This window comes from Drosophila busckii, chromosome 2R (genome assembly GCF_011750605.1).
Source record: "Drosophila busckii strain San Diego stock center, stock number 13000-0081.31 chromosome 2R, ASM1175060v1, whole genome shotgun sequence".
NCBI classification, from domain to species: Eukaryota; Metazoa; Arthropoda; class Insecta; order Diptera; family Drosophilidae; genus Drosophila; species Drosophila busckii.
In genome coordinates this window covers 16,653,112-16,678,796 of record NC_046605.1, presented here as the reverse complement: position 1 = coordinate 16,678,796, position 25,685 = coordinate 16,653,112, and the positions used below count along the sequence as shown (strand labels likewise).

At 36.2% G+C, this 25,685-nt stretch overlaps 1 protein-coding gene across 7 annotated transcripts in view; it reads right to left on the bottom strand.

Annotated features, from left to right (window-relative positions):
* The window catches only part of LOC108596720 (A disintegrin and metalloproteinase with thrombospondin motifs 18), a 49,741-nt gene that overhangs the window by 5,585 nt on the left and 18,471 nt on the right, over window positions 1–25,685 (bottom strand). For 4 of the 7 annotated variants that reach the window (XM_017982753.2, XM_017982758.2, XM_017982755.2 and 1 more), the window contains exons 4-8: window positions 20,933–21,028; window positions 10,352–10,481; window positions 9,654–9,913; window positions 8,886–8,990; window positions 1,060–1,202 (exon numbers count right to left, since the gene is read on the bottom strand). In XM_017982753.2, the coding sequence (XP_017838242.1) occupies window positions 1,060–1,202; window positions 8,886–8,990; window positions 9,654–9,913; window positions 10,352–10,481; window positions 20,933–21,028 (734 nt within the window). Of the gene's footprint in view, window positions 1–856; window positions 910–1,059; window positions 1,203–8,885; window positions 8,991–9,653; window positions 9,914–10,351; window positions 10,482–20,932; window positions 21,029–25,685 lie in introns of all 7 variants that reach the window. The other 3 variants (XM_017982754.2, XM_017982759.2, XM_017982757.2) reach the window with 1 other exon arrangement.

Genomic DNA, 25,685 nt, shown 5'->3' with positions numbered 1-25,685 from the left:
GGCGTGCCCAACTAAAAGATAGAGACAGATTAAGAAATAGAGAGAGAGACAGAAAAGGAAGTAAAAGTGAAGCCTAGCGTCAATACTTTAAATTAATAATAAAAAAAAAATGAAAAAGTTATAAAATTAAAAAATTATGCAATTGAAAAAAAATAATATGCAGTCTTACGTTAGATTTTCATTTAAATTATATGTTTTAAGTTTAAAGCTTCGCTGGCATTGCCACAGAGTTTCAAATCAAACCCAACTCAACGATTTGATCTCTGTAGATTTCTGTGGCACGTATCTAAAGCTTATTTTAACTACTACCTTCTTATAAGTATGCTTTATAAATAAATAAAACTAGCTACAAACTATAAACTTGACACTAAGCGCATTGGATAACTTAAATAATTGCTATAAATGTCACAATTTATGCAAATAATATTATAGAATCGAATATTATTTAGTTAGATTATTGCACTACTGCTACCCAAGGCAACCAAAATAAGGCACGAAAATTACGTCTACTCAACCGGTTTATGGTATTTATGGCCAAAATCCGTTGAACAAATTAGATGAAATAACCTCTTGTATTTAGCGCGCCAAATTGTACGTATCGTTTACTATTTACTGTATGTGTGTGTGCGTGTGTTGTGTACTGTGTGTGTTTGTGTGTGTGTTGTTAAAGACCCACACGCAATTTTAGCCAAGTTGGTTAAGTGTTTTGTACTACAAGTGTGTAACTCTAAATTGTAACTAACTAGGCGTTTGGGTATGTTAAGAAAACTCAACCAAATGACATTTGTTTTATTTTTTTAAGGTGTGTGTGTGTGTGTGTGTGTGTGGTCTTGTTTTCAATTGTTTTTGCTTTTACCCGCTGTGCCTTTGGTGCAACGACCGCCTTTACGCCTGCGACACATATCATACCTGCGCATAGTTATAAATTTCGAATAGATACGATAAAAGAGATTTTGAAAATGTAATAGAACTATTTAGAGAACTTTGCGCTGCTGCATTATCTGCAAAAATAGATAGAAAAAAGGGTAGTCGGGTTGCAAATCTTGCTGCGGAACTCACTTGGTTATAGCCACTGCTATATCGTAGACGGGCAGACGACGCTCACGGAATAGATATTTGCCCATGTCGGTGAGGGCGGCCGCCGAGTCGATGGCATCGCGGCCAACGCGATTACGCTCCAAATAGGGCGTGGCATCGCGACCCTGTAAATAAGCAGATAATACAAGTAAATTAGTTTGAGTGCGATAATAAAATAAAATAAATTGCTAATTAAAATATAAAATTTGTTGCAGTTGCTGACTTATTGGTATTGAAATTGCATGTGAGAGTTTTATAATTTAAATTGTAAAAATGTTGATGAAATTTAAGTAAAGCTTAAATATTTTTAGCTCTCAGTTTAAATATTAAAATGAGAATTTTAAAGCTTACATATTTCTAATTGAAATATATAAAATGAATACAGCTGTTTTTTTTTGTACAATATTTATGAATTTTTCCGCGACTGTTGTCATTAGTTGTGGTCATTAAATCAAATAAAATAATTATTAAATGAATAAAAAATAAGCTGCCAATCTATAAACTATCAGCTTTCATAATTAGATTTTTCGATGCCATATTTGTTAAAGTTCAAGCCATGAAAATATGACCAAGCCCCATTGGCTGACATTCAGCTAGTGGCATCTTCAAAGAGCTGCAAGAGTCAATTTGGACAACCTTTAGACAAAAAACCAACAAAAAACAAAAAAGCGACAGGTGAACATGCAACAAACGTAAATACAATACAAACAAAACAAACCAAGTTAAGTATTTGCTGAGTGGGAGTTGACTAGCAATGCTTGGTTAACCTTTAATCGGCCGTTGTATTGTCTATGAAATCGAAATTATGCAATGTCTGTGTAGCATTTGACAAGCAATTGCAAAAAAAAAAGGAAAAAGAAATACCGTTATTTATGGCGTAGGCAGTTGTGGCCAATGTGTGTGTGTTGCATGTGGCAAGTTGTGTGCATTTAAATGGAGCAGCGGCAAGGAAGCAAGTGAACGTGTCTAACTCGCTGCGATGCGGCGCAAGCGATAAAAACGAGCAGCCGACAAGTTGATGCCACAAACGAAAATAAAAAAAAAACATTTGTGGCAAGTGGCGTCTGGCAGTGGCAAAGTCAAAGTCGTGGCAAGACAGACCAAACCAAACTAGTTGCAACACAATGCGTTGCATAAGCAAATTATACTTTTCTTTTCTATCATTTTTGGCAGCAACTAGCTGCGTGTGTGTATGTGTGTGTGTCTGTGTGTGTTGTCACTTTTGACGTGACAGTTACATAAATTATTCTAACACAATTGTCAATCATGTCTGGCCCTAGGCTAATCAATATGTTAATACCTAGAGCCGAGAACTTGTTCCGACAACTGCAAAGCTCTGCAGCTGATAGAAGCAAGCTCAAGTGTCAATTCTTGATTTGCAGTCATTTGCCAACTGAGTATCCATGAGATACATGCAATGCATCTGTGTACTGCACACTTGTGACTGCGCTTATGCGTCGACTGTCGCCGCTGAGCCACTTGATAAATGGCACCACTCACAGCTGTCTGGGCAATAGCATAGGGATTGACAAACAAACACACACACACACACACACACACACACTAATACACATAGACTAGACTTAGAGTTTGTTTAGCTTAGTGGACATTTATGAACTGCAGTCAAAATAAATCTCTTTGCTTGAGTTATAAGTGTACTTATTATAAAGCTGACTAACATATAAATCAGCGCATTAAAATTGAAGCTATAACTTCAAAGCTGCAGTTGCTGCAAAAGAAGTTAGCTGCCATAAATATCAACTGAATTATTTAATAATTAAAAATACTATAATATAAATTATTATGCTTGAATTTTCAACCAGCTTGCACCACTGTGCGCTTGTCAATTTGGCAATTATTGCCATAAATATTTAATGCTGTTCTATACAAATTATTTACCAATTAAATATTCATAGTAGTAATATATGGCTATTTTGGCTATTTTGGCAGTTGCTAACATAAATATTTAATGCTGTTTTATACAATTTATTTAACAATAAAAAATGTTTATGTTAATTAAGTGGCTTAAATTTTTAGAACAAAAAAATTTTATGTTTTTATGTTTAGTTGCTGCCATAAATATTTAGTGCTGCATTATAAATATTATTTATATAAAATGTTAATAGCAAGCGAATGCTTTAATTAACGAAGTAAAATATTATGTTTTAATGTTTCTGCATTTATTATACTTTTTTATTATCTATTTATAGTAATCAAATGCTCTATGTTTTATTTCTATATATTTTTAATGTTCACACAGTGCGCATGCCAATTTGGCAATAGCTATTTGTTGGTGTGTCAATCCACAGACACTCACACACACACACACACACATGTATATATATTCAAAAGCCGCCAAGTGTGCCTTAATGTCTTTGTAGCCTTTTTACACTGCTGCTACTAGATCAATGTCTGTCTTCCCTGACAACAGCTGAATTGAGAATAGAAAAAAAAGAGACAAAACTGCTAAGAACCAAAATAATTGACAAATCGACATATTGATCAATTGTAAGTGCGCGCACGTCTCCCAACTACTGAACTAAACTCAAGCAACAAATACAATTTATATATTTTTGGTTTTTTGGTAATCAAGAATTTTAAATGCTTTGATTGCGACCTTGGCCAGTGCTCGCGAGAAAGGCACACATTGCTTTAAAAACTATGCGCACGCTAAATTATTTGGCTTAGAATAGTTGGCAGCATTGCTGTGGCAGCGACTGTGGCGCATCTTTAAGTTATGGCGCGACTATAAGCCAAAGAGTTCATTGGGTCAGCTTCTATTTGAGCACAAGGCTGTTTGTAAAGAGAATTTGCGCTATATTTGTTAACTGCCCAGCGTCATGTTTGGGCACTTTGTGTGCTTGAGTTCGACATAGACCGATCAGCAGTTGCAGCCTGAAAGTCAAAAAACTGACAACTAGACACTGATCGCTGTCTTGCCTTTATTACACAATAATTTTGCATAACTGTAACTAATTTTTGAAATATTTTTAGCTGCAAATTATATTTAATTCAAAATATTGCGCATACGCACTGCTTGCACAGCGGCAACTTTAAAATTTCAAATTACTTGTAATGTCACTGGCTTCATTTTTGACTTTTTACGTGCTTCATACCTAAACTAGTATAAATATTTTTTTTTACTTGCCACTGGCTGCTGCTGCGGGCTGGGGCTGCTGCCTGGCTGGCACCCTAAGTAACCCGACTGTCTGGCAATTGGGCGACCGGTTTGCCTTTCCCAAAACTCACACACACACACTCACACACAGTTATAAGTGTCTGAGAGTTAACTTTATGCTGTCTTTGTCAATTTTGCAATAAGTTTTGTGCGTAATTAAATGTTAAGTTGTTGCCTGGCTTTAATTTAATTTTGCTTTTATTTTTTTTCGCTTGCAGCAGCGCACATAAATCTTAGCACGCGATATATTACAAAAAAAAAAAACTGTCATAGTGACAGCAAGTTGCTTAAATTTCTAATGCCAGCCACCCACCCAAAGCTGCAGTGCAATGACATACGATTTGACTTTTGGCTGCGCCCACACAGTCTGGGGGTGGGGCGTGCACTAAGCCTGCGGCTACTTTCTGACCAGGCCAGGCCAGCCAGTCAGCCCGCCAGTCAGCACCACCCACGGCGCCTGCATTTTGGGTCAACATTTGTATTTTTTGTTTGTTGACTTTTTCTTTTTGTTTGCGCTGGCAAAAAATTTATGTTTGCTTGGCGACAATTGCGTTTGGCTTTTAGCTTTCCAGTTGCAGCTTTCGGTGTAGTTATAGATAACTCTATATGCGCCCTGTAGACAACACCTGGGCCAGTAGGCTGGCTCGTTAGGCAGGAATGTTGGTTATGACAGTTGCCAAAAGAGAAATATACAAATGCATTGACTTGGGTGCGGCGCTCATACTGATAAAGACAAATAGATAAGCATTTGCTTAAAAGCAAGCAACAAACAATGCACTTAAGAGTGACGAAGCTGAACATTAAACATTTAGTTATAAATTAATTATGCTAAGTTGACTGCAAAACTTCAATGCAACTGTTCAATTTAAAGAGTTTAACTGCAACAATTGGGTGCCCGACGTAGCTCAGCATAACTTTTAATATATTTTTATATTTATATATAAATTCAAATGTTCAGTCGCTTGGTCTGACCTTAGAGTTTAAGCAAAAGTTAAACTGCTTGACCAACAAAAGCGTTTGTTAGTCTGAGCTCATAAATTAATCAGCTGCTGACAAATAACATTTGGAATTACTTAGTCCAATTTTGTGTGTGTGTTTCAAACTTTTATTCATTTTGCGCAATTAATCGATGCTTGCTGCTAAACTAAATGACAACAAAATGCTGCAACAACAGCAGCGGCTAGAGCAGCAAGGCAAGGCCAATTAAAGTTGGCAAGTTTTTAAGGCGCGCAAATTACACGCCCTCGTCGTCGCTGTGGTCAACACAATAAGTTGACAGCCCAGTTTTCAGTTTTGAGCTTTGAGCGTGGCTAACTAAATAATGCATCAAACGCTCTACTATATTATAAAACTTCAATTTACAGCCTAAACGGCGAATTCTAATCAAGCCTCAGATTACAATTTGCTGGCATATTAAATGCACATATAAAAGCAATTTTTTGCTGCGGCTGCTGCTCGACACGCACATAATAAATTGCGTATACGCAATATTGCGCATACGCTGCGAGTGAAAAATGTTTGTGGCGCAAGCGCAACGTTCGACACTTGTACAGCTGTCGGGCTGTCCAACTATGGGCTATAGGCCATACGATATGCCGTTATGCGCACACTTTGGGTGGGGTGGGGTGCACTAGTTGTTGTTGTTGTTGTTTTGGTTTTAAGCTGTAACTCAATTCTAACGCAAAGTTGCCTGCAATTAATTAAAATGTTAATTAAATGTCACAGATAAAAGTTCAGCGCCAACAGTAGCCCAACGCAATGTCAACTGCCTACACACAAGATACGTTTAATTATTATCAATGGTGTTGCTTTTATAAATCTGAACTTACGGCTTGTTATGATTGCGCGCCAGCAAATCGCAACGAATCGATCGGTGGGCAGATTATTAATAACGCGCTGAAGCGGTGACAAGCTCGACTTGGAAATTAATGCGTTGCCTACAGAATTATGGAAGCTTGACTCGGCTGAGCGCAAATTCTTGACAAACATATAGCAGATTTTATACGAGATATTTGCATTTCCTTAACTACAAAAATGTATTTAGCTTAAGCATGGCTAAGAGAAAGTAAAGTAATAAAACTAACAGAACAACTTGTTATTTAAAATATAATATGACTGCATATCATTAATAAATAAATATAAAGAAAGTTAAGAAGAAGCTAAGCATTCCAAAAATGTATAATTTTGACTATATACAAATTTCTCGGTTAAAAAAATAGAACAACTTGGCTTTTAAAATGTATAAAATATAATTGCAGCAACCAAATGTCAAATGTGATTGATGCAAACAAAAGACTGAGGCAACAAACTATGACGCAAATTGACAAAAAATCTTATTAAAATTCTTTCAGATTTAGTTTTAAGTCCGTTGGCTTTAATAACTTTTAATAAATTTGTTCTTAACACAAAAAAAATAGTTTGAGCTCTTAGATTTTCTTTGCCAAATGTATTTTTGCTTTTTAATTATTTATTGACTTTCAATTAGTGAATCAGAATTTATATTTGCTTATTTTTAATGAATTCATCTTAACAAATGTAACATCATGCTAAATGTTTGTTATTTTTTGCTACTAGCCAAATATAAATAAAAACTTCTTAACTTTATATTGAAAGCAAACTTCTTTGGTTTTGCCATTTGCTATTTGCATTAACGAATCATACTAATACATGTAAATATATATCTATATACTATATATGTGTGCAGACAAGTTGAATTTGAATTCAATAACAATTTGCTGCTCTAATCTTGGCTCGCATCGAATAACTCATAAAATTGATTATTGCTTTGCTACATTTGTCAACAGTGCTTGCTCCTCCCCCTCCCCCACCCGCTCGCTACTGCACCGATTTACACTTATGCGTGACACTTTGTTGAACGCACAATTTCATTTGCATTAGGCCTATTGCAATATTTGCAAACAGACTTCATCTGGCTTATCGCGAAAAATCAATTTGTAGCCGCCATTGCGAATTCTGAGTAATTATTGAGTTTTTGGCAAACTTGTTACTGCTTGGCCTGAGTTAATGTTTGGCTCAATAAATTTCAACATTAATTAGCAGGCCACAGCGTTTAAGCCTGGGCCATGTAGGCATAGAAGAGGAAGTGCTTGCTGCAACCAAAGAAAAAAAAAAACGGCAGCAATAACAACAACAAAAAATCTCAGTCACAGTCAAGTCTGTTGTGGCTGCTGTTTGCAGCCCATTAAATTATGTAAGTGCAGCCAACGCAGCCAGCAACAACAACAATTTGCTGTTGCATTATTTATGCCTGTCTAAAATAATATTTGTTGCTGCTGCTGCTGCTGCTGCCGCTTGTTGTGGTTGTTGCTGTGACTGCGGCAATTGACGTACTTAGGGTAAAGCCGTCAATGTGTGGGACGCTTACGCTTTTGATGCAACAACCGCAGTCGCAGGTGCACCAAACTGCGCCAATTTACCACTTTCCACATAAGCTGTGGGTCGCCACAAAACCGAGAGAGCGCCGCTCGTCGTCGCTTCATCACGATAAATGGCTTCCTCCATTCGTGTGAGAAAGTCTAATAATGTCGTCAACTCTATTTTATGCGCCAACTGGAGAGTTATGCAACCGAAAAAACTGGCCAAAAACGCAATCAAAGTTGACAAGCTTGATAAAGGATCTAGGCAGAGAGCGACAAGCTCATACATATAGTACAATATATCAAATCGCTGGCGACAGTAGTAGATGTTGATGATTACACGCTTGACAGCGGCCATAAATCTTTATAATGAGGCAGTTCGGGCTTTAGGGTTTCTTTGAAGTTGTTCAGATTAGTAATGAATCTGGATTTGATGTGAGCTGTTTAAGAAACTAAAGACAAGCAGTGAGTGGCAATTATTATAAATTATTATTAAAAGCTATAATTATGTCATTGCTGTTAAATTTAAATAAGCATTACCATTCATATTATATATTTTTTTTGAATATCGTAAATATCTTACGCTCGGATAAAATCTTTTCAATTACTAATGATAATAAATAATTAAACAATACAGGATTCAAAATAATTTAACAAATTTAAATAATCTAAATGCTTTAAAATATTATTACCAATAATTTGAATAATTAAGCAACTAAACAGTTTCTAAAATGATTCAAAGTTAATTATTAGTTCAGCTTCAAAATAAAAATATTTCTTTTAATGACTCGTATTATATAGATTTTTATATAATTAAATTATAATATTTTTTTGTATATCATTTATTGCCATTTATTGTCTGCTAACTATAACAATTCACTGCGATTTTGTGCAGTGACATTTCTATTTGTGCGCAAGTTTGTTGCCTAAGTCTTTTGTTTGCGTGCTTCGCAATTAGCTAATTCTTGAAGCAATGTGACTTTTGTTGTTGTTGTTTGTCAAACTGGCACGAGCAGAGCAAACTTAACGAAACAAAAAAACTTGTTAAAAATTTGTTGCTTGCGCTTAGCTTATGGTTCAGGCAAATAAACCAATTGATTGTTTTTTTTTCGCATGCGCATAGATCGTGACTATATAACTGTTATAGCCTGCGGTTAGCAGCTGCTCCAATTTGACAGCGCACACTGGGTCAAAGTTGAGCAAACAATTAGCTAAATAAAAGTTGCTAAATTTAATGCTATAACGGTACTTACGCGTGAAATAATAATGCCGGCAATACTGATGCGTATTCTGGGTCCCTTCAGCAGACGATAGCGCAAGTCGACGCCATTCCAGAATGAAATAAAGTAGCGCTTAACCTGTGTGGGTAGTAAAAGAAAGAAAAAACATAAACAAAGATTTCATATGAATGTTTTTAAAGCGCTTAACGCCCACAGCCTAGACACATACATCAGCTGCAAAGCTGATGCAGCGACTGTCATGTTTACTTTCAACTTTCAGGCTGCGCCGCCGCCGCCGCTGCGTTCCTAAGACGCGCACCCAGTTTGGGCTCATAAATCCCAGAGTGAGTGATGTGCATAATAAAAGAGATTTGTGTGCTAGCTAAGCTTAAAAACACGAATTCTAGATGCTCGCATGATATAATAAGCGTGCAAAGATAGAACACACTGAGAGAAAATTAGGCTGAGTTTAAAAGTTTTTTACGCAATGCTAAACATTTTTTAAGATTGCAGATTAGATTAATTTGTGCTAAAAATATTTGTCAGTTATTTTTACTTGGATTGGCAGCTTTTAATTTTTGCTCTAATTAAGTTTCAACCCAAAACCCCAATTTAATATGTATAACTTGTCATTTGTCTGCGTCGGCATTTTGCCAAAGCAACGAAACAACTTTTACAAAACATGTCACAGTCGCTCCGTCTCCTGGGCAAACACGGCGACAAGCCCCAAAATGCCAAAGGCACCAAAGCTCTGAGCTAACTTGACAGCTTCATTGGAAGCAACTCGAGGCAGGTGCGTACCTGTAAGTTATCGCCGCCGTGCAGACGATAGCCATCGTAGTCGACAATGACAAGAACCTCGGGATAGATGACATAAGGCGCTTGGCGTCTGGGGCGTGCGCGTGACTCTGACGTTTGGGTATCTTCATCGTTGTCTAGCGCAGCGTCGTCCTCTTCATTGATGTCTTCAAAGTCGGGGCTGCTGCGTCGCCGGCGACGCTGATGCCGCTGCAGACGCTCGAGATTTTCGCTGGCCAGCAAGTCGTCCGGTTCCATAAAGGCTGCAAATATATGGAGGGAATTTTTGTTGTTAACTGACTCAACTGTTTTGGTTGGTTGGTTGGTTGGGCAATCGTTTTATTATTATTGACAAGTCAACTCAGGTAGCGATCCATTTAACAGTATTTAAGTATTAAGCCAAGCGAAACACAAGTTAATACTATATAAAGTGCAAATGTTTACGATGTAAATTGAATGCTTTGTGGTCTTGGTATGTTGGCGCCACCAGCGGCACTTTGAAAGGTAAATGCATGCGCCGAAGGACAGAGTTCAAGCTTCCAGTTAAGCTTCGCATTGAACTGCTCTTAAGTGAACCGGAAATGCTAATCAACGGCACGTCGATCTCTCTTTTGGCCAACAGATTTATGCTAGCGCTGTCTTCTTTTCTAGTTCAATGTGCCCATTAAGCGTAGAATGCTTGTGTCTTATGTAATACTCACCAAAATCACTCATTTGATCTTCGGCGGCGGATGCATCACGTTTGTAGATAATGTGCTGGGCCTGCTCCTTGCTGGGACTCAGCTCATGTGGCAGTGGCTTAATGACCAGATCGTGACCAATGCTGCCCTCCTGTTAATAATAATAAACAAAGGTTTTGCGTTAAAATTTTACCGTTAAGTGGGTCAGCTGTAGCAAATGCTAAAGTTAAGCAATCAATAATATTATATAAGGAAAGTCTGTCTGCAGTTGATGAGCAAAGCCCAATAGCCATATATTTACTAAAAAAATGAAGCTCATTAAAATAATTGCACTTTTAAGGCTTTACAGCACTTTAACACTCAAATATTTAATTGTCAACAATTTATCAGACAAATATGAAACCAAAACAAATAATATTTTAGTATATAAACAAGTCACAGCGCTTGTGGCCAGCGGCAAAACAAATTCTTTTTTAATATTTATTAAAATCCCATAAATCATAACACACACAAAAATTTTGACAAATAATTTAATAAGTTTTACTAGCGTTGAACATACGCTGCGATTATTAGCAACATTTTTTTATGGCATTTGCTTAAATTATAATTCTTGCTCTTGGTATAACTCATATGAATGAGTTGGCGCAAACCTGACGCAGTTGCTCATAAAAACTATATCTATATATATATAAAAAGAATTAGCAACAATTTGCATAGCTGCACAATTTATGCAAATCATTTGGTGATCTAGATTAGAATAATTCTTGGGCGTTGCTACCAGTTGCATTTGATATTGGCTCAGCTTATGTTGTAAGTTTTTTACATTTGTTCAGTTTTTATCGCCAATGTAATGGCAATAATTAGCGAAGCTTAACTACAAATAAATGCCACCGCAGACCTTGACGAAGGTTAACTGATTTAAGACAATCTATTTAGTTATTTTCAGCTGCTGCCGATGGGCAGAACTTTGGCTAGCCAAGTGGTGAAGTGAAGGCGCCCACTGTGGGCCTCACGCCTCATGCTGTTTGTTGTTAGTAATTAAATCTTGGCACGATCAGCTGCTATGCTATAATTAAAATATTATATATGAATTATAGCAGCTATATTGCAAATTGTTATTATTAATGTGCCCAAAACATGAAACTGCTGCTGCTGCTGCTGCGGAAATCTGACTAAAACTTGAATTTAAGCATTTAATCAAGTTTATTAAGAACTACCACAAATGCCAAAAGTTGTTGGCTAAGTTCAATGCTCGTGGTGTGCATACAAAATGTCATCAGCAACAATTTTGTGCCATAAACAAATTGGTCAACAGCAACACACAGCAACAAATTGTCATTGATGACTGCAACTGCAACTTTCAACTTCGACGTTCACTGCTAAAAATGCGTTTTGGCCAACTGTCGCTGCTGCTGTTGGGCATTTGACTTATGCGCAATGCTGGCCCCAACGACATTTAAATGCATTTTCATAATATAATGTGCAACGTTGCGATTTGATAAATGCGTGCGATAAATCTTTGAGGCTTTGACATTCAACTTGAAACTGCAGTTAAATTGTAAAAGTTGCCATTCAATTTAAATATGTATGAATAAGCAGTCAATTTAAGTTGCGCGATGTTTACTTGACAAAGGGTCAGCTGAAAATAAACGAAAAGTGCAAGCAGGCAAGCCGCACATTTAAATCAACGCATAGCTAAAAGAGAGTGAGAGTTACAGTTACTTGACAATCACAAGCAATAAGCAAAATAGCGAGAGCGCTTAATGAGCGAGAGCGCGTGTAATTTGATGAGCGACAGCAAACGCAAATGCTTAAACGCGCATGGGCGCAGTAAGAGGGAGCGCTGAGCAGTTGAGCACCCTCTGCTTGCTTGCAGCTGCCCATGCGCTTTGAGAGCAATTGAGTGAGTGTTTGCCGTTACTTTAGCAAGAACAACCAATCGTATTACTTTGCATGTGTGTTTTTGATAAAACGCATGCAGATCTTTATCAGCAGAGTCAAGCCACTGTAAATATATTACAATCTATTCAAATTTTACGTTATCTGCTGACACCAAACACACAACAATTCCGCATTTGAAACAACAACAACAGCAGCATTGCTTAAGCAATTGCTACAACATTGCTCTAGTCTAAAGTCTGCGAAAAAAAAAACATAAAGTAAACCTGTTGCAAATGTATTGGGCGTGTGCTATGTATTTTTTACTTTTGCCCATTTTTAAGCGTGACTTTTTTTCAAATTTATTTGCGTAGTTCTTTGGCGCAAGTTGTGTAACAAATACAACAAGCTGTAATTTGCAAACATTTCTTGTGAGATTGCAAATTAATAAATTACAAGTGAATTAATGCCAAGACAGCTTTTGCTTATTTTGCGCACAATTAATTGTGTCTAGTGGTAGTAGTAGAAGCAGCCACGTGCCACAAGCTAAGCTAAGCTTTGACTAAGTATACGCTGTTGCTATTTAATGTAAATATGTGTGTGCAACAAGGAAAACAGCAAATTGCTTTTAAAATCCAGGCTGCAAGCAAAATAAAGTTGTACGCTTGTCTGCATAGTTTATGTAATCACCCACAACATGATTGTTAAAGTATTAGTGTCTGCCAGTGTGTGTGTGTGTGTGCTTGAGACAGGCGCCGTTGTTTATTACGTATACCTGGCAAAAAAAAAAAACCAACAACAAACGCATGCCAGTCAAATACATAAAATTTTAAGCTACTGTCTGTTTCCACCTGCAGCTATAGTTCACGCCCATTTGCTGCCACGCCTTGGCTCTTAACTCAGTGTTGCACAAACTATTGTCATTGCCTTGATTGATTCCAGGCTGCTTGCTATAAATATGCAACGCACATCGCATTATCTTTTATTTATATTACATAATACAATAGTTCACAAAAGTTCACTGAACCAAAATTGAAAAGACAAATACAAAAGCTGCTGGCGCTACCAAATTCACTTGCAGCCAATATTAACACCTTTTGATATTTGTTTTTGCAGCTATTTCTTTACAGCCAGCAGCTGTAAGCATTTGAAAACATTCAATTGGCAGCGCAAACAATGCGCAAACAGTAAAATCATTTTGTGGTTTGTAATTTTGGAAATTAGCATAATTTGTGCAAATTCATGACACGAACATTTGGCCGCAACGCCATCAACTGCAGGCTAAAAGTTGTAGAAATTATGTTTGTCATTAAAGTGGTGGCGGTTTCTGTTTCATATACGTGTATATATGTTTTTTACCAATTGAAATGTATGGCAAAATTTGCAATTTATATTTGACATGAATAAGTTTATAGTAGCAAGGAGTTTTTTTAAGTTTAATATTGCGTATACGTTTGGTAGTATTTGCTTATTTTGTTGCTGAAAAACATGCAGTAATTTCAACAACACTAAATAGTGCAGAATTATAGTTTCAGCACTCGAATTCTAGTTGTAGAATGGGAATTGATTAATTTACTAGTGATTGGTAATGCAGATGGAGGGAATTAGATAACCAAGTAAATCATCATAGCAAAGTTCACCAGTTGGTCGAGCTGAACTCTGAACTCTAGTCTAGCTGCATTATATTAAACTTTTTTTAAGACCCATATTAATATTAAAAAAATATATCATATCTGTTTACTATTTAAGCTTGTGTATACAAAAACTCTAATAAAATGAAATATATTTTTAAAACAATTCAAGTTCAAACGTTTCTAACAATATTCGAAGCTTCCATTGCGCTTGTGCCTTGTCAATTAAAATTGACAACAGAATATCAGTTCTATAGCTGCCAGCTATGAACTTGTGATCTTGCGTGGTTCTTGCTGTTCGTTATCATGTTGGTCAAGGTTAGATCTAATCGCCGCCTAAGATCGGCGTTCAATGCAATTGCGGCTAGTCGTAAACTAAAGCAAGACAAAGCAAAAACTGCGCCCCAAACTGTGTTAACAGTTTGTTTACATAAAGCAGCTCGTTAATAATGAAAAAAACTAAATAAAAAATACTAAAAATCGAACTATTCTGAATGAATATTTATAAAAGCGACAGCGTTGGCAGCTGGCAATAGCCAACGCCCATGGTCAGTGTGTGGCTCAAAAGAACCAGAACAAGTTGCAAGAACACAACACACACACACACACACACACATTGTGGCCCCCACACGGCAATCAAAAGCAATCAAAATTAATTTGTATCTGCTAGATGCTTAACAAATGCCACCAAAACGCACTCACTGCACTTTATATACGAAACATGTATGCTGTATGCTTTTAGATTTTTATTTTGGCATAATTTGTTGCAACTGTGTGTGTATGTGTTTGTGTGTGTGGCGTGGCTGGGGCCACTGTGCGTTGGCAACAAGTTCAATGTGAACGGGGCACAGTCAAGTCAAAGTGCGCTTTAAAGTTGCCGCTCCAATAACGCTGCTGCTACAAGAGTGCGGGGTGCGGGGGCAAGTGTGGCACAGACAGGCTTAATGAAGTTGCATGTCAATGTCGTATGAAGTCAACCTCACACAAAGAGACCAAAGCTAATCACAACTGGCGGCGGCAGTTATCCTTGCACTTAGACAAATGAAGGCTGTCAGCTTGAGAAAGTAAACGCGTTAAGCAATTTCACAAACAAATGTGTGCCAATATTATGGATTGTAACCAAGATTATGCTATGCTTAATTGAAAATTAAGCAAACAGCGGGAGTGTTAGAAAGAGAGAGAGCAAAGCAATTTGCAGTTAATAGTTTGAGCTTTAATTCACTTAAGACTGCCCCAAGCCAACATAAAAGCGTGAAAATTACTTAGTCTCTATATATATATTCACGTAACTGATCTGTTTGGTTATTAAAATGCAATAGAGCACTTGGCACACGCCTTTCTTATCAAGTTTCGAGTCTTTGCAGTTTTCGTTGTAGCAATTAAAAATCATTTTTCATGAGGAAATCGCTTCAGTGAATGCTCCAAATTGATTAAATAATGCTGGCGCATGTGGCATGTGGCAACTGCCGCCTGCGACTAAATCCTTTGTGTCTACCACTTGTGGCGCTCATGCGTAAAGATTGCCAGCAGCTGATGCCGTTAACAACAAATATATATATATATATCTTTTGCATATGCTAAGCAGCCAGACAAAGGGGGAGGGGGTTGGTGGCTGCCTTGTCGTTATGTCGTTTCGCTTTAGCTGCTGTGGCAACTAACCAAACCCGAAACGCCACTTGAGCAACCATTTTTGCGCCTGTGGGGCTTTTTGTCAAGTCTAAACTCTACCTGCCTGCCTGCCATATGCTATAGCCCGATATGAAATGTGTGGTGAAATTGTTTCGGAATTAGTTTATGCGGCACACAAAATTAATCGCTTCGTGTGCGAAATGTGGCAAGCTGCATTAAGCGCACATGTTTTACACATTTAATTGGCACAAATCTTCTATAAAACGAAAGCATTTGTCTGCATGCTGAGATTGTTATTAGCTAAGTCATGAATAATTAAAGAAATAATAAAGCGAGAGAAATGTTAACGAAAATTAAAACAGTTTATGTTAAATGATTTCGTTACTCTTGCTATCATTTTCTTTTATCGTCGACTGTTTATAGTTAACATTAAATAAATAAATAAATTGTAGTTTAATTTAATAAAAGGAAATAGTGAAATGTAAATTTTAGCATTCGTTGTATATAAAAAGTTAAGCTAACTTTGAATTTTTTATGTTTATATTTATATTTTTTTATATAAGAACTATATTTCCTTTTTAACATTAATTTTATATCAAAATCAAGTCTAACTTAAAACATTTTTAGATCAGCGGCACAAATTTTTATAATTTCTTATATACCTCAATAATTTTTTCGTAGTTTGATGCAATATATGCATATATAATAGTTTTTATATACTATTTATTATTTAACATTAATTTTATATCAAAATCAAGTCTAACTTTAAACATTTTTATATACATATATAATAGTTTTTATATATTATTTATATCTTTACCATTATTTGTATTTAAGAAGCGCGCCTAACTTTGAACTTTTTAAATTCTTAGATATGCGAAGCACTTTACGCACCATTAGCATAAATTATTTAACGTTGCTCTTAACGTTCGTTGCCATTGAAATTTTCCACTTAATTTACAGCTGGCAATAAGTTGAGCTGCATTTTAATGCTTTTCCATTGCAATTGCTTAATTGATGCTACAAAAGTAAAGCCATAAATGTCGTTGCAGTTTGAATGTCAAATCAAAAGACTTAGGCAACGAACGCGTTTACTTGTAACATAAATTTTGTGATTTTAACACCAAGTTGTTGAATCGCTGCCAATGCAAATCAAAGCTGTGGCCAGCTTGAGATATTTAAATAAACTTAGAAATTGTCTAACACACACACACACACAGGTTCAACTCTGTGTAAATATCAAGGCTAAGACAGCAAACGGCAAGTTAACAATTTGTTAAGAAGGTGACGATGATGTTCAATGATGTAGCAGTGGCAGCATCAGCAGCAGCAGCATCATCTTGCTTAAATATAAAACTAGTTTGCTGTGCCTAATAGAGTTGCCGCAAGTGCTAAGCATAGAGTTGTGCCGTGTCCAAAATGGCAACAAGCCGAACGTGTCGCTTTAGCTACCTAATAATTGCATTTACTGCAGATGCTGCTGCTGCTGCTGTTGTTGTTATTGTTGCTATTGTTGTTGCTTGTTTTTAGCTGATCAACTGACATAAATAGTCAGCAGTCAAAGCATATATTGATATTTGATGTGCTCGCTCGCCAAATGCCAAACTGATTGCAAAAGGGCAAAATTACAAAAGCCAAGTGCTTGTTGAGATTGGTAAATGAATAATGAGCACAGCTCTAATATTAGTAACATTATTAATTTTGATTTAGTACTCTAAACTTTGCTTGCAGTTGAGTTTATTTTGATTTTGTTAAGCTTATTCTCTGACTTTATTCAAAATTCAAACAAAATGTTAACAAAATTATTAAATAAAAAGAAATTATAACTAACAATAAGCCTGTGTGTTTGTAACTATTAGCTTTAGTTTAGTTTAAAGTATGATAGCTAAGATAAGAAAACAAAGCTGTGCAAAATGTAAAGCAAAACTCAAACAGAAATGTAAATCATTTTATAGTTTGTTGAGTGCTGCATAAAATTTTATGCTTTTAAATAAAAAAAAATACTTTACAGCAAAATATTGTTAAAAAATTTATGTTCCTCATTTTAAGTATTCTTTTTTATAGCCAACTGTAAAAACTTACACTAAAGTGTAAAAGTGTAAGTGGTAATAATAATATTTTAATATACGTATGCGTAATATAATATTAGTCTATATTTATATATATATTATATTTTTACCCCACTTATAATTGTTAAAATGTCTAGTTATGCTATTTACATAATTAATTATAACTATTTTCCATTCTACTGGCATTGAGAACTTTCAGCTACAGCGTTGTCCTTTTATTTTTCTCATAGCTCACTCGACTCTTGGCTTGACCTTTTGCTTAATTTGCTTAGCCAATGTACAGCTTTTGGCCTGGCTGACATTTTGCTGTAATTAGCATTAATCAAGCCTCAGCTGTGGCAGCAAGCCAAAGCCAAAAAAACATCAAGAAGAGAAAAAAAGTAAAACAAACTGCTGCTTTATTTGGCCAGCAAATGGTACAAGCATTAAAGTGAGGCAAATTGAAAAATTATGATGACGATTCGTTTGGAGCTTGGAGCTTGATTGACGTCTTGTTGTGCGGCTTCCCTTGAGCTCATTTTGCGCTCTTTTGATAAATTTTCAACGCATTTTTAAAAGCCAGAGCAATGTACTTTGAACAAAAACAATTAGCAGACAGCAACAACAGCAACAACAGCAACAACAGCAACAACAACAACAAATTGTCAACAATATTTTGCATATTTGCGTAACAAATTAACACAAAATACTGGGCGGCGCTTAATTAGCCATAAAATTTGCTTGTAAGCGATAAGTTGGGACATGTGGGTGAATGTTGATAGATTTCAATGTCAAGACGTTTCAATCAATGTTAATTGACAGTTGATGTAACGTTGCTGAAAGCGAGGGCTTGACCCAAAGCTCCCACAATAGCTTTGCATTGAAATAGTGTTGCTTGCTCGAACATGCTGTGAACAGCATTTATCAATATTTGTTTAGGAAAATGTTTGCTTGTAAATTATTCTTGGACACTCCATTTTTGTTGTTGAAATGAAAAGTCACGCAGCTTAACAACTTGCGCTTGATTAAGTGCACTAACGAACTGCAAAAATTATAAACAACAATTTGTTATTTCTGCGTCTGTCAAGTGCCTTTTGCCAAATTTGGCTCGCAAAGCAAATAATCAGTTTCCCTTTCAACTGCCCCGCCCAAGGTGCAGCTAACTGTTGCCGCCAGTGGCTGTTGCCCACTTTTAGTAATTGTTGCGCGCCCCGAGGTGTTAACGCGGCGCCCACAGAGAGGGCAGCAACAATTTTATGTAACAGCAGCAGCAGCAACAATAACAACAACAACAAATAGTGCGTGTCTAGAGAGTTGTGCCAATTTCTGTTGTTGCCACAGTTTGAGGCATAATTAAATAATGCTGTGAAGCAAAATTTAGCTGTAGCGCTTGTGCAATTTGTTGCTGGCAAGTTTGCGTCTTAAGTCATTTGTATGCACGACTGTGCTTAGAATGCTATGTGCAGTTCTTAGAGAGCAAATTGAATGATATAAAAAAAATATTAAATAAAAAATTGTCTAATACAACAAATATAAAATTTAATTGTAATTAATTTGATGAAAAAAATATTAAACAAAAATTAATACTAATACAAAAATTATAAAATAAATAAAATGTATTAATTTGATGATATAAAAAAATATTAAATAAAAAATTGTCTAATACAACAATTATAAGTTTTAATTGTAATTAAATTGATGATATAAAAAAAATATTAAAAAATTGTCTAAAACAAAAATTATAAAATAAATAAAAATGCAATACAAACATGACTATATTATTTTTTACTATTTCTATTATTATTATTATTACAAGTTAAACAAATTTCAATTGTAAATTAAGTTGCTCTACTCGCTTAGCAAATGCCTTTCGCTTTATATGCAGAAGAAGAAGAATGCGGTTGTTGATCAATCTGTCAAAAGCATTTGCTGCCAAAAGTCTTTAAGCCAAACTCAGACTAAGCTGTTAATGCAGTTGGCGGCTCTAATTAATTGCCCATAAATGCAAGTGCGTGGGTTAGCGCAGAGAGGGGATGGGGATGGGGGCAGCTTTATGGTCTGGCTCACTCAACAATGTGGACTTGCGCAATTGGCTGCTGCAGACATCTTCTGTGGACGGTTGTAGCTTTTTTTTAATTACAAGTCGGCGCGTCCGTTTAAGGTCAAAGCTAAGCCGGAAGACAACCGGCCCGAGACGCAGCTGTGTGTCTGGTCTGGGGCGCTTGCGAAATTTCAGCGGCAGCTTTGCACTTCAAAATGTCAGCGAGCGCAAATATTTTGGCACACACACACACACACATACACACACATGCATAATATTATTTATGAATTTGTGCTTATTGAATTCAGCAAATGCAACTTGGCCCGCGCACTTGGCCATAACAAGTCGGTCAAGCATTGGCCAAGCACAGACACAGACATTGCTGTTTGACCTTTTATTAGCCGTCTCAAGCCTTTGTCTGTGTAATTATTAGACTCGCAAAATACATTTCGTTGACTTTTGTTTAACAAATTAACAACAACAACAAGCTAAACGTCAATTAATTGCCAAAAAAAAAATATATATTTTTGTTAAAGAAGCAGCGTAGCTTTATTTATTGGCCATTTGTTGCTTTATTGATTGACCCGATTGGGTCCACTCTTTGTGGTTATTGATTATTAATTTTTGGCATTGTGACATTTGCTATGCTACGCCAAATTGATTAAAGCGCGATTTGGCCACAGTTTGGCAACATTTCCCAAGCTACACTTCCTTTTTGTTATAAACAATTTGCACTTAACTTGCTGCTGGTATTTCCGTGCTGGGTTAAATGTTAATTGCCAATTGTTTATGCGCAAATTGCATGACCTTCAAGTTTGAAGTTCTAAAATTGTCGCATAATAAAAATGTATAATGATCTAATAGACGAAAAGCAAACTAAACAATTTTCACTCGCTGCAAATTGGTCAAGGCTGCGAGTCAAGCGTGCAGCTGTTTATTTGACAAAATCTATGTCTATATCTAGGCACGTTTGGAGTGACGATTGTCGTTCTAAGATACGGCATTATGCTATAAAATAAATTAACGCTTAATCAGCAAGCATAACAAAATCAATCGCATTTGCTGAAGTCCGCATATTAAGCGAGGCAAGTGTCAGGCGTTTAATTGTTACTGCCCCCAAGTGGCACACACAGCCCACAGCTGAAGCCAAATTGAAATTGAATTGTGTGCCATTGTAGCCAGTGCTTGTTCTTGTCCCCCAGCTTGACCATAACAATAGCCAACTGTCATAATAATGGCCAGCCAGCTACAATAGCTTTGTGATTTGTAAAGCGCATTTAATTGAAAAATTCTTGCAGCCAGTGGCAATTGATTGCAGCGACCTTGAGGGGTCAGCTTGAAGTGGTCTAGAGTGCGACAGGTGCACAGCACTTACCATTATCAAGTCTCCGGTTTGCATATGACGACGCATTAAAATGGCAGCCATATTTTGCTCATCTTGAAACACTTCGCCGATCTCATGTTTGTGATGCTGCAAAGAGAAAACAAATTTGTTGATTAAATAAATAGACAAGTGGCTAATTTAAAATAAAATTGTGCTAAATATAATTGGAATGGAAAAGAATGAATAGAACATTATAATAATGTTTAAAAAAATGAAAGAAAGAAAGAAAATATATGCAGAGAGTTGTGCTTCAACTAGAAATGAATACGCAGCTGAGCTGGAAATAAATAACTAAAAATAATAATAATAATAAAATTATCAAATAGACCGAAGCCCGAGCTTGGCCGAGGATATTTTAATTCACGGTGCCTGGGAATTTGGTTGAGGATTAAAAGTTCTAACAGGTCCGTACCCATTTTCAGTTTCAACAAAGGAGCACTTAAAGTTCCAACAAAATGTTCAGATTCTACCAATTTCTATTATCATAGTTTAAAATATAAAACTCTAATCAATCCCAAAGCGTTTATATGATATAAATATCAATATAAACTTTCAGATATATAAAATTCTAAACGCATCTAATGCGTTTTTATGATCTATTCATTTGCATATAAGAATTTATGAACTTTCAATTTCTAAATTGCCAAAGCTTTAGCTGCCCAAATTGTTTACGCTAGCATATTGTTTTTAATTGTTGACTTCAAAGCTCAATATGCTAAACAAATTAGTCGCTTACGTAAAAAATTCCACTTTTTTTAAGCCAGCATGCCAAGCATACCACAAAAAAAACAAACAAACGAAACTGGACACAGCACAAGCCTCAAGCGCAAGCGCAAGTTAAATGTAAAGTCATTTTTTATAAAATATACATAGCACACAAAAACAACAAAAACAATTCTAACAAATGCAAGGCAAAGCTACAGCGTGTGGTCAGTCTGCATATTAATTAAACGCAGCCAGCAGCCGAAAGAGCGCAGCAAAGAGCAAAACTTAAGAGCGCATTGCGTGGGCATTTGATTTGCTTTTTTTTTTTAGTGCTTGCTGCGGCACTTTGATTTATGCACTTGGTCAGCAAATGTGACGCCTCAGCATGCACGTCACTCATACGCCGTGTGTGCTGCTGCTGACCATGAAAAAATAAGCGAAACTTAAGCTTAAGCATTTGACATTTGGCTAACTGACCAAAAGCTCGCGTTTATTTTTATTTATTTTCTTGAGTTCTGGCAATCCTTTGACATCGACATTCGTGTCTGCGTTTTGGTTTTCTTGCTGCAATTCAAGGCTTGTGCTCGCTGAGCTGTAGCCAAATGTAGCTTGAGGCTCAGGGGGATATATACAGACAAATATATTTTTTTATATATTTGGTGGTTTAGCATATGGCGTGTGTGTATGCCAGTTATTTTTTCATGTTTAGCAACAAGCGTATGTGCAACTAATTAAATTAATTGCCTTTTGCGCCTGCCCATTAATGCTGTAATAAATATCAGAATAAATGTAATCTGACACTTGACATCAGCATTTGGCATTGACTGCGTATTGGACTAGGCCGCCAAATCCGATCTGCCAAAAGCCACAAGACAAACCACTTGTCCAGCTTTTGCAGCTCTATCAAATTACAAGCATAAATCATTTTCATAACTGGCCAACAACAACAACAAAATCTAAGCCAAGTGCCAAAATCAAAGTCACTGCAAATTTTTCAAATTTGTAGTGTTGAACAAATCGCCACTGGGCAGTTTAGATTGAGGTTTGTATGCGATGAAAGCTCTGCAGCATAAATCAATCAATATATCAATAGAAAATTCGAATTAAATCAAAACTCTTATTTGCAAGCATTAAAACTTAACAAAGATTAAGCAATAATAAGATTTCAAAAATCTAAATAAAAATAAATACAACAATACCTTATTGAAATATCGAATTTTATACAGAAAGTCATATAAAACTAATAAAAAAAATTATTCTCATTCTGACTACTTAACTTTTAAGCTATTTGTTATTCTAATAAAATTGAAAAGCTATTTAAGCAATAATAATAAAAATACTAAATAGCACTTATTATTCTACATGTTACAAAATTAAATTAAGAATAATAAAATATTAAAAAAAATCTTAAAACAAAAACATAATTTTAAATATCATTTTCTTTTATCGTCGACTGTCCATAGTCCATAGTTAAATAAATAAATAAAACTTTAAATCAACTAATAATATAATAAAGTTAACACAAAAGCCGAAAATGTATAAATATTATTTTTTACAACTATTTGTAATTCTAATAAAATGAAATAAATTATTTGTATTGTTTTATTGTTTTCTAAGTTTTATTAAATTAATATGTTGTTTAATTTTTGATTTAAGCATATCCCATGCCGCAACAAAATCTCAATCTTAACGACTGCTAATAACACATTGCACAGCTTATCATGTGTATGGGGAGGGGGCGTGGCAATGGGCTGTTGTCTTTGCTTAGCGACCGCGAAACGTGTCAACACGCAACAAAAGCCAATAAAACATCAATTTTCATGTGCAACAAGCATTTATAGCTTAATTTGTTGTTGTGCTTTGGGTTAATGAGGCTACAGACGAGGAGTTGGGGTGGAGTTCGGGCTGGGCTGGGCTTACTATTTTACAAGGGGGAGTTGGGCGCGCTGTCTTGTGAAACGACCTTGTGTAAATAAGTTCAAAGCAACAAGTGCGACCCCCACAGCAATTGCCTCACGTAGTATTTACAATATGCGATATTTCAGCTGCCAACTGCCAAGAATCAAGGCGCTTGTTGTCTTGTTGTTGTTGTTGTTGCTGTTACTGTTTTTGTTTTATTTTCGTCAGCACGGCCAAGTGTGTGCTTCGACCATATATTTATGAACTGTTAGGTGTCCACTTGGCCACTTAGTGCAGACACAAACAGACTTGTTATTTATATATTTTTTTGTCATTAGTTGTTGACTTTGCATGCGGCCGTAGCAATTTCCTTTGTTGGCTGTGACAATTTGTGCTCATTTTGCGGCATGTTCTGTAAATTGTTGCAATTTTAATTAGTCGCATTGCTGCATGAATTGTTAATTGTAAATTGTCGTCGCGTTGGCGTCGACAAGCGCAAATAGCGCCAACAGCTTAAATTTGCAATTGAAACTTGAATAATTTTGCCGGCTGAAACTTGAGCCGCCTTAAGGGCGCTCAGTTGAATTTTATAATAATTTGCATGTTATTTTTATAAATTGCAGCTCATTAAAAATTTATAGGCCAACGGTTGAAATATTTTTACCATTCACAGCTTTCTAGCTTGGCTTAGGCGTGGGCGTGCTGCTCTAGGGCATAATGAGCTCAAAGGCTAAAAGAAAGTGAAGTGAACTCGAAAATAAAGATAAACATCAACTGAGCTGCGCTTTGTGCAAATTATTTTTAATTAAATATGTTAAAAATTAGCTAAAGCATTTAGATTTAATCTATCAAATGCGTTTGCATTAGCACTTTATGAACTTATAAGCTTGCATTTATAGCATTTTAATTAACTTAATAGACATTAATGGCTTTAATTTTAGAATTTTTAGCGTTTTTATTTAAACTTTTTTTTTGTTTACAAAAAAAAACTTCAAAATGAAAGTAAGCAACAACTTCCTGTTGAGGCGCAGCAGCTTGTTATGCAAATTAGCGTTGAGCACGCAGAAAAATGGAGCAGCAAAACAAATGACTTAGGCCACGAACTTGACAAAGTGAAAATTAGCCTCTGAACTTTTTATAGCTTAAAGCGCTCGAACGCTGAACAAAATGGCAATACATCATTGCTGCTTGCCACTTAATGTGGCATTGTTGTGTAAACGAAAGCGCGTTTTTGCCTCTTAGAAGTTGGCAACTGTTTGGACTGTTTGCAGTGTTTGGACTGTTGTTGGCGCCCACTCGTTAATGTTAACGTTCAGTTGAATAAAATACAGCGACATAAATCCATGGAGCGTTTAGCCACGCAGACAATTAACGCATTAGACAGCGACATCGACATTGCCCGCATCTGTGTGTGTAGGCGATGGTTACGCATACGCCGCGTTGGCTTAGCCGCGCATAATGAATACCATTTAACAATGTGTCAGACTTGATTTGCTATACACGCTTATTACGCACTATTATGCAGACGCACACACACACACACACACACAGACACATAAACACTTGACTTGAGTTGATTTGAGTGCAGACTGCTGTTGCTGCTGCTGCTGCTGCCTGTTGGGGTTTCAATTTAACTGGCCTGGCCGTCACAATGCCAAGGCTGTTATATATACGTGTATTTGTTGCTTGGACAATTGCGCATTGTCTGCCTATTATTTGGCTAATTACGAATTTCAGCTGCGGCTTTTGAAGATCAATGTTATGATTAGGCAAAGCTTAGCCTTAGGCAAGTGCTAGAGGTCTCTAAATTAAATTTGACAACAAGTAAATAAATTGATTAAAAAAGTCAAAAACTTTTTACTGCAATTTGCACATTTTTTTTGATTGCAAGCACTAATGAAATCATTTACATAAACACCAACAACAGCAGCAGCAGCAGCGGCAGCAACGTCTATAATCGTAAATCTTTTTAACTTCCAGGCTTACATTAGACTTTCATTACATTTGGCTTGGCTTGTTTTTTGGCGCTGCTGATAAAAAAGTACCAAATCTCAGGCATACACAATAAATTTGGTTGTTAGTCGCCATCGCAGTCGCCTTCGCAACTGGGACGTATACGTAGGGAATAAACTAGTTGGCT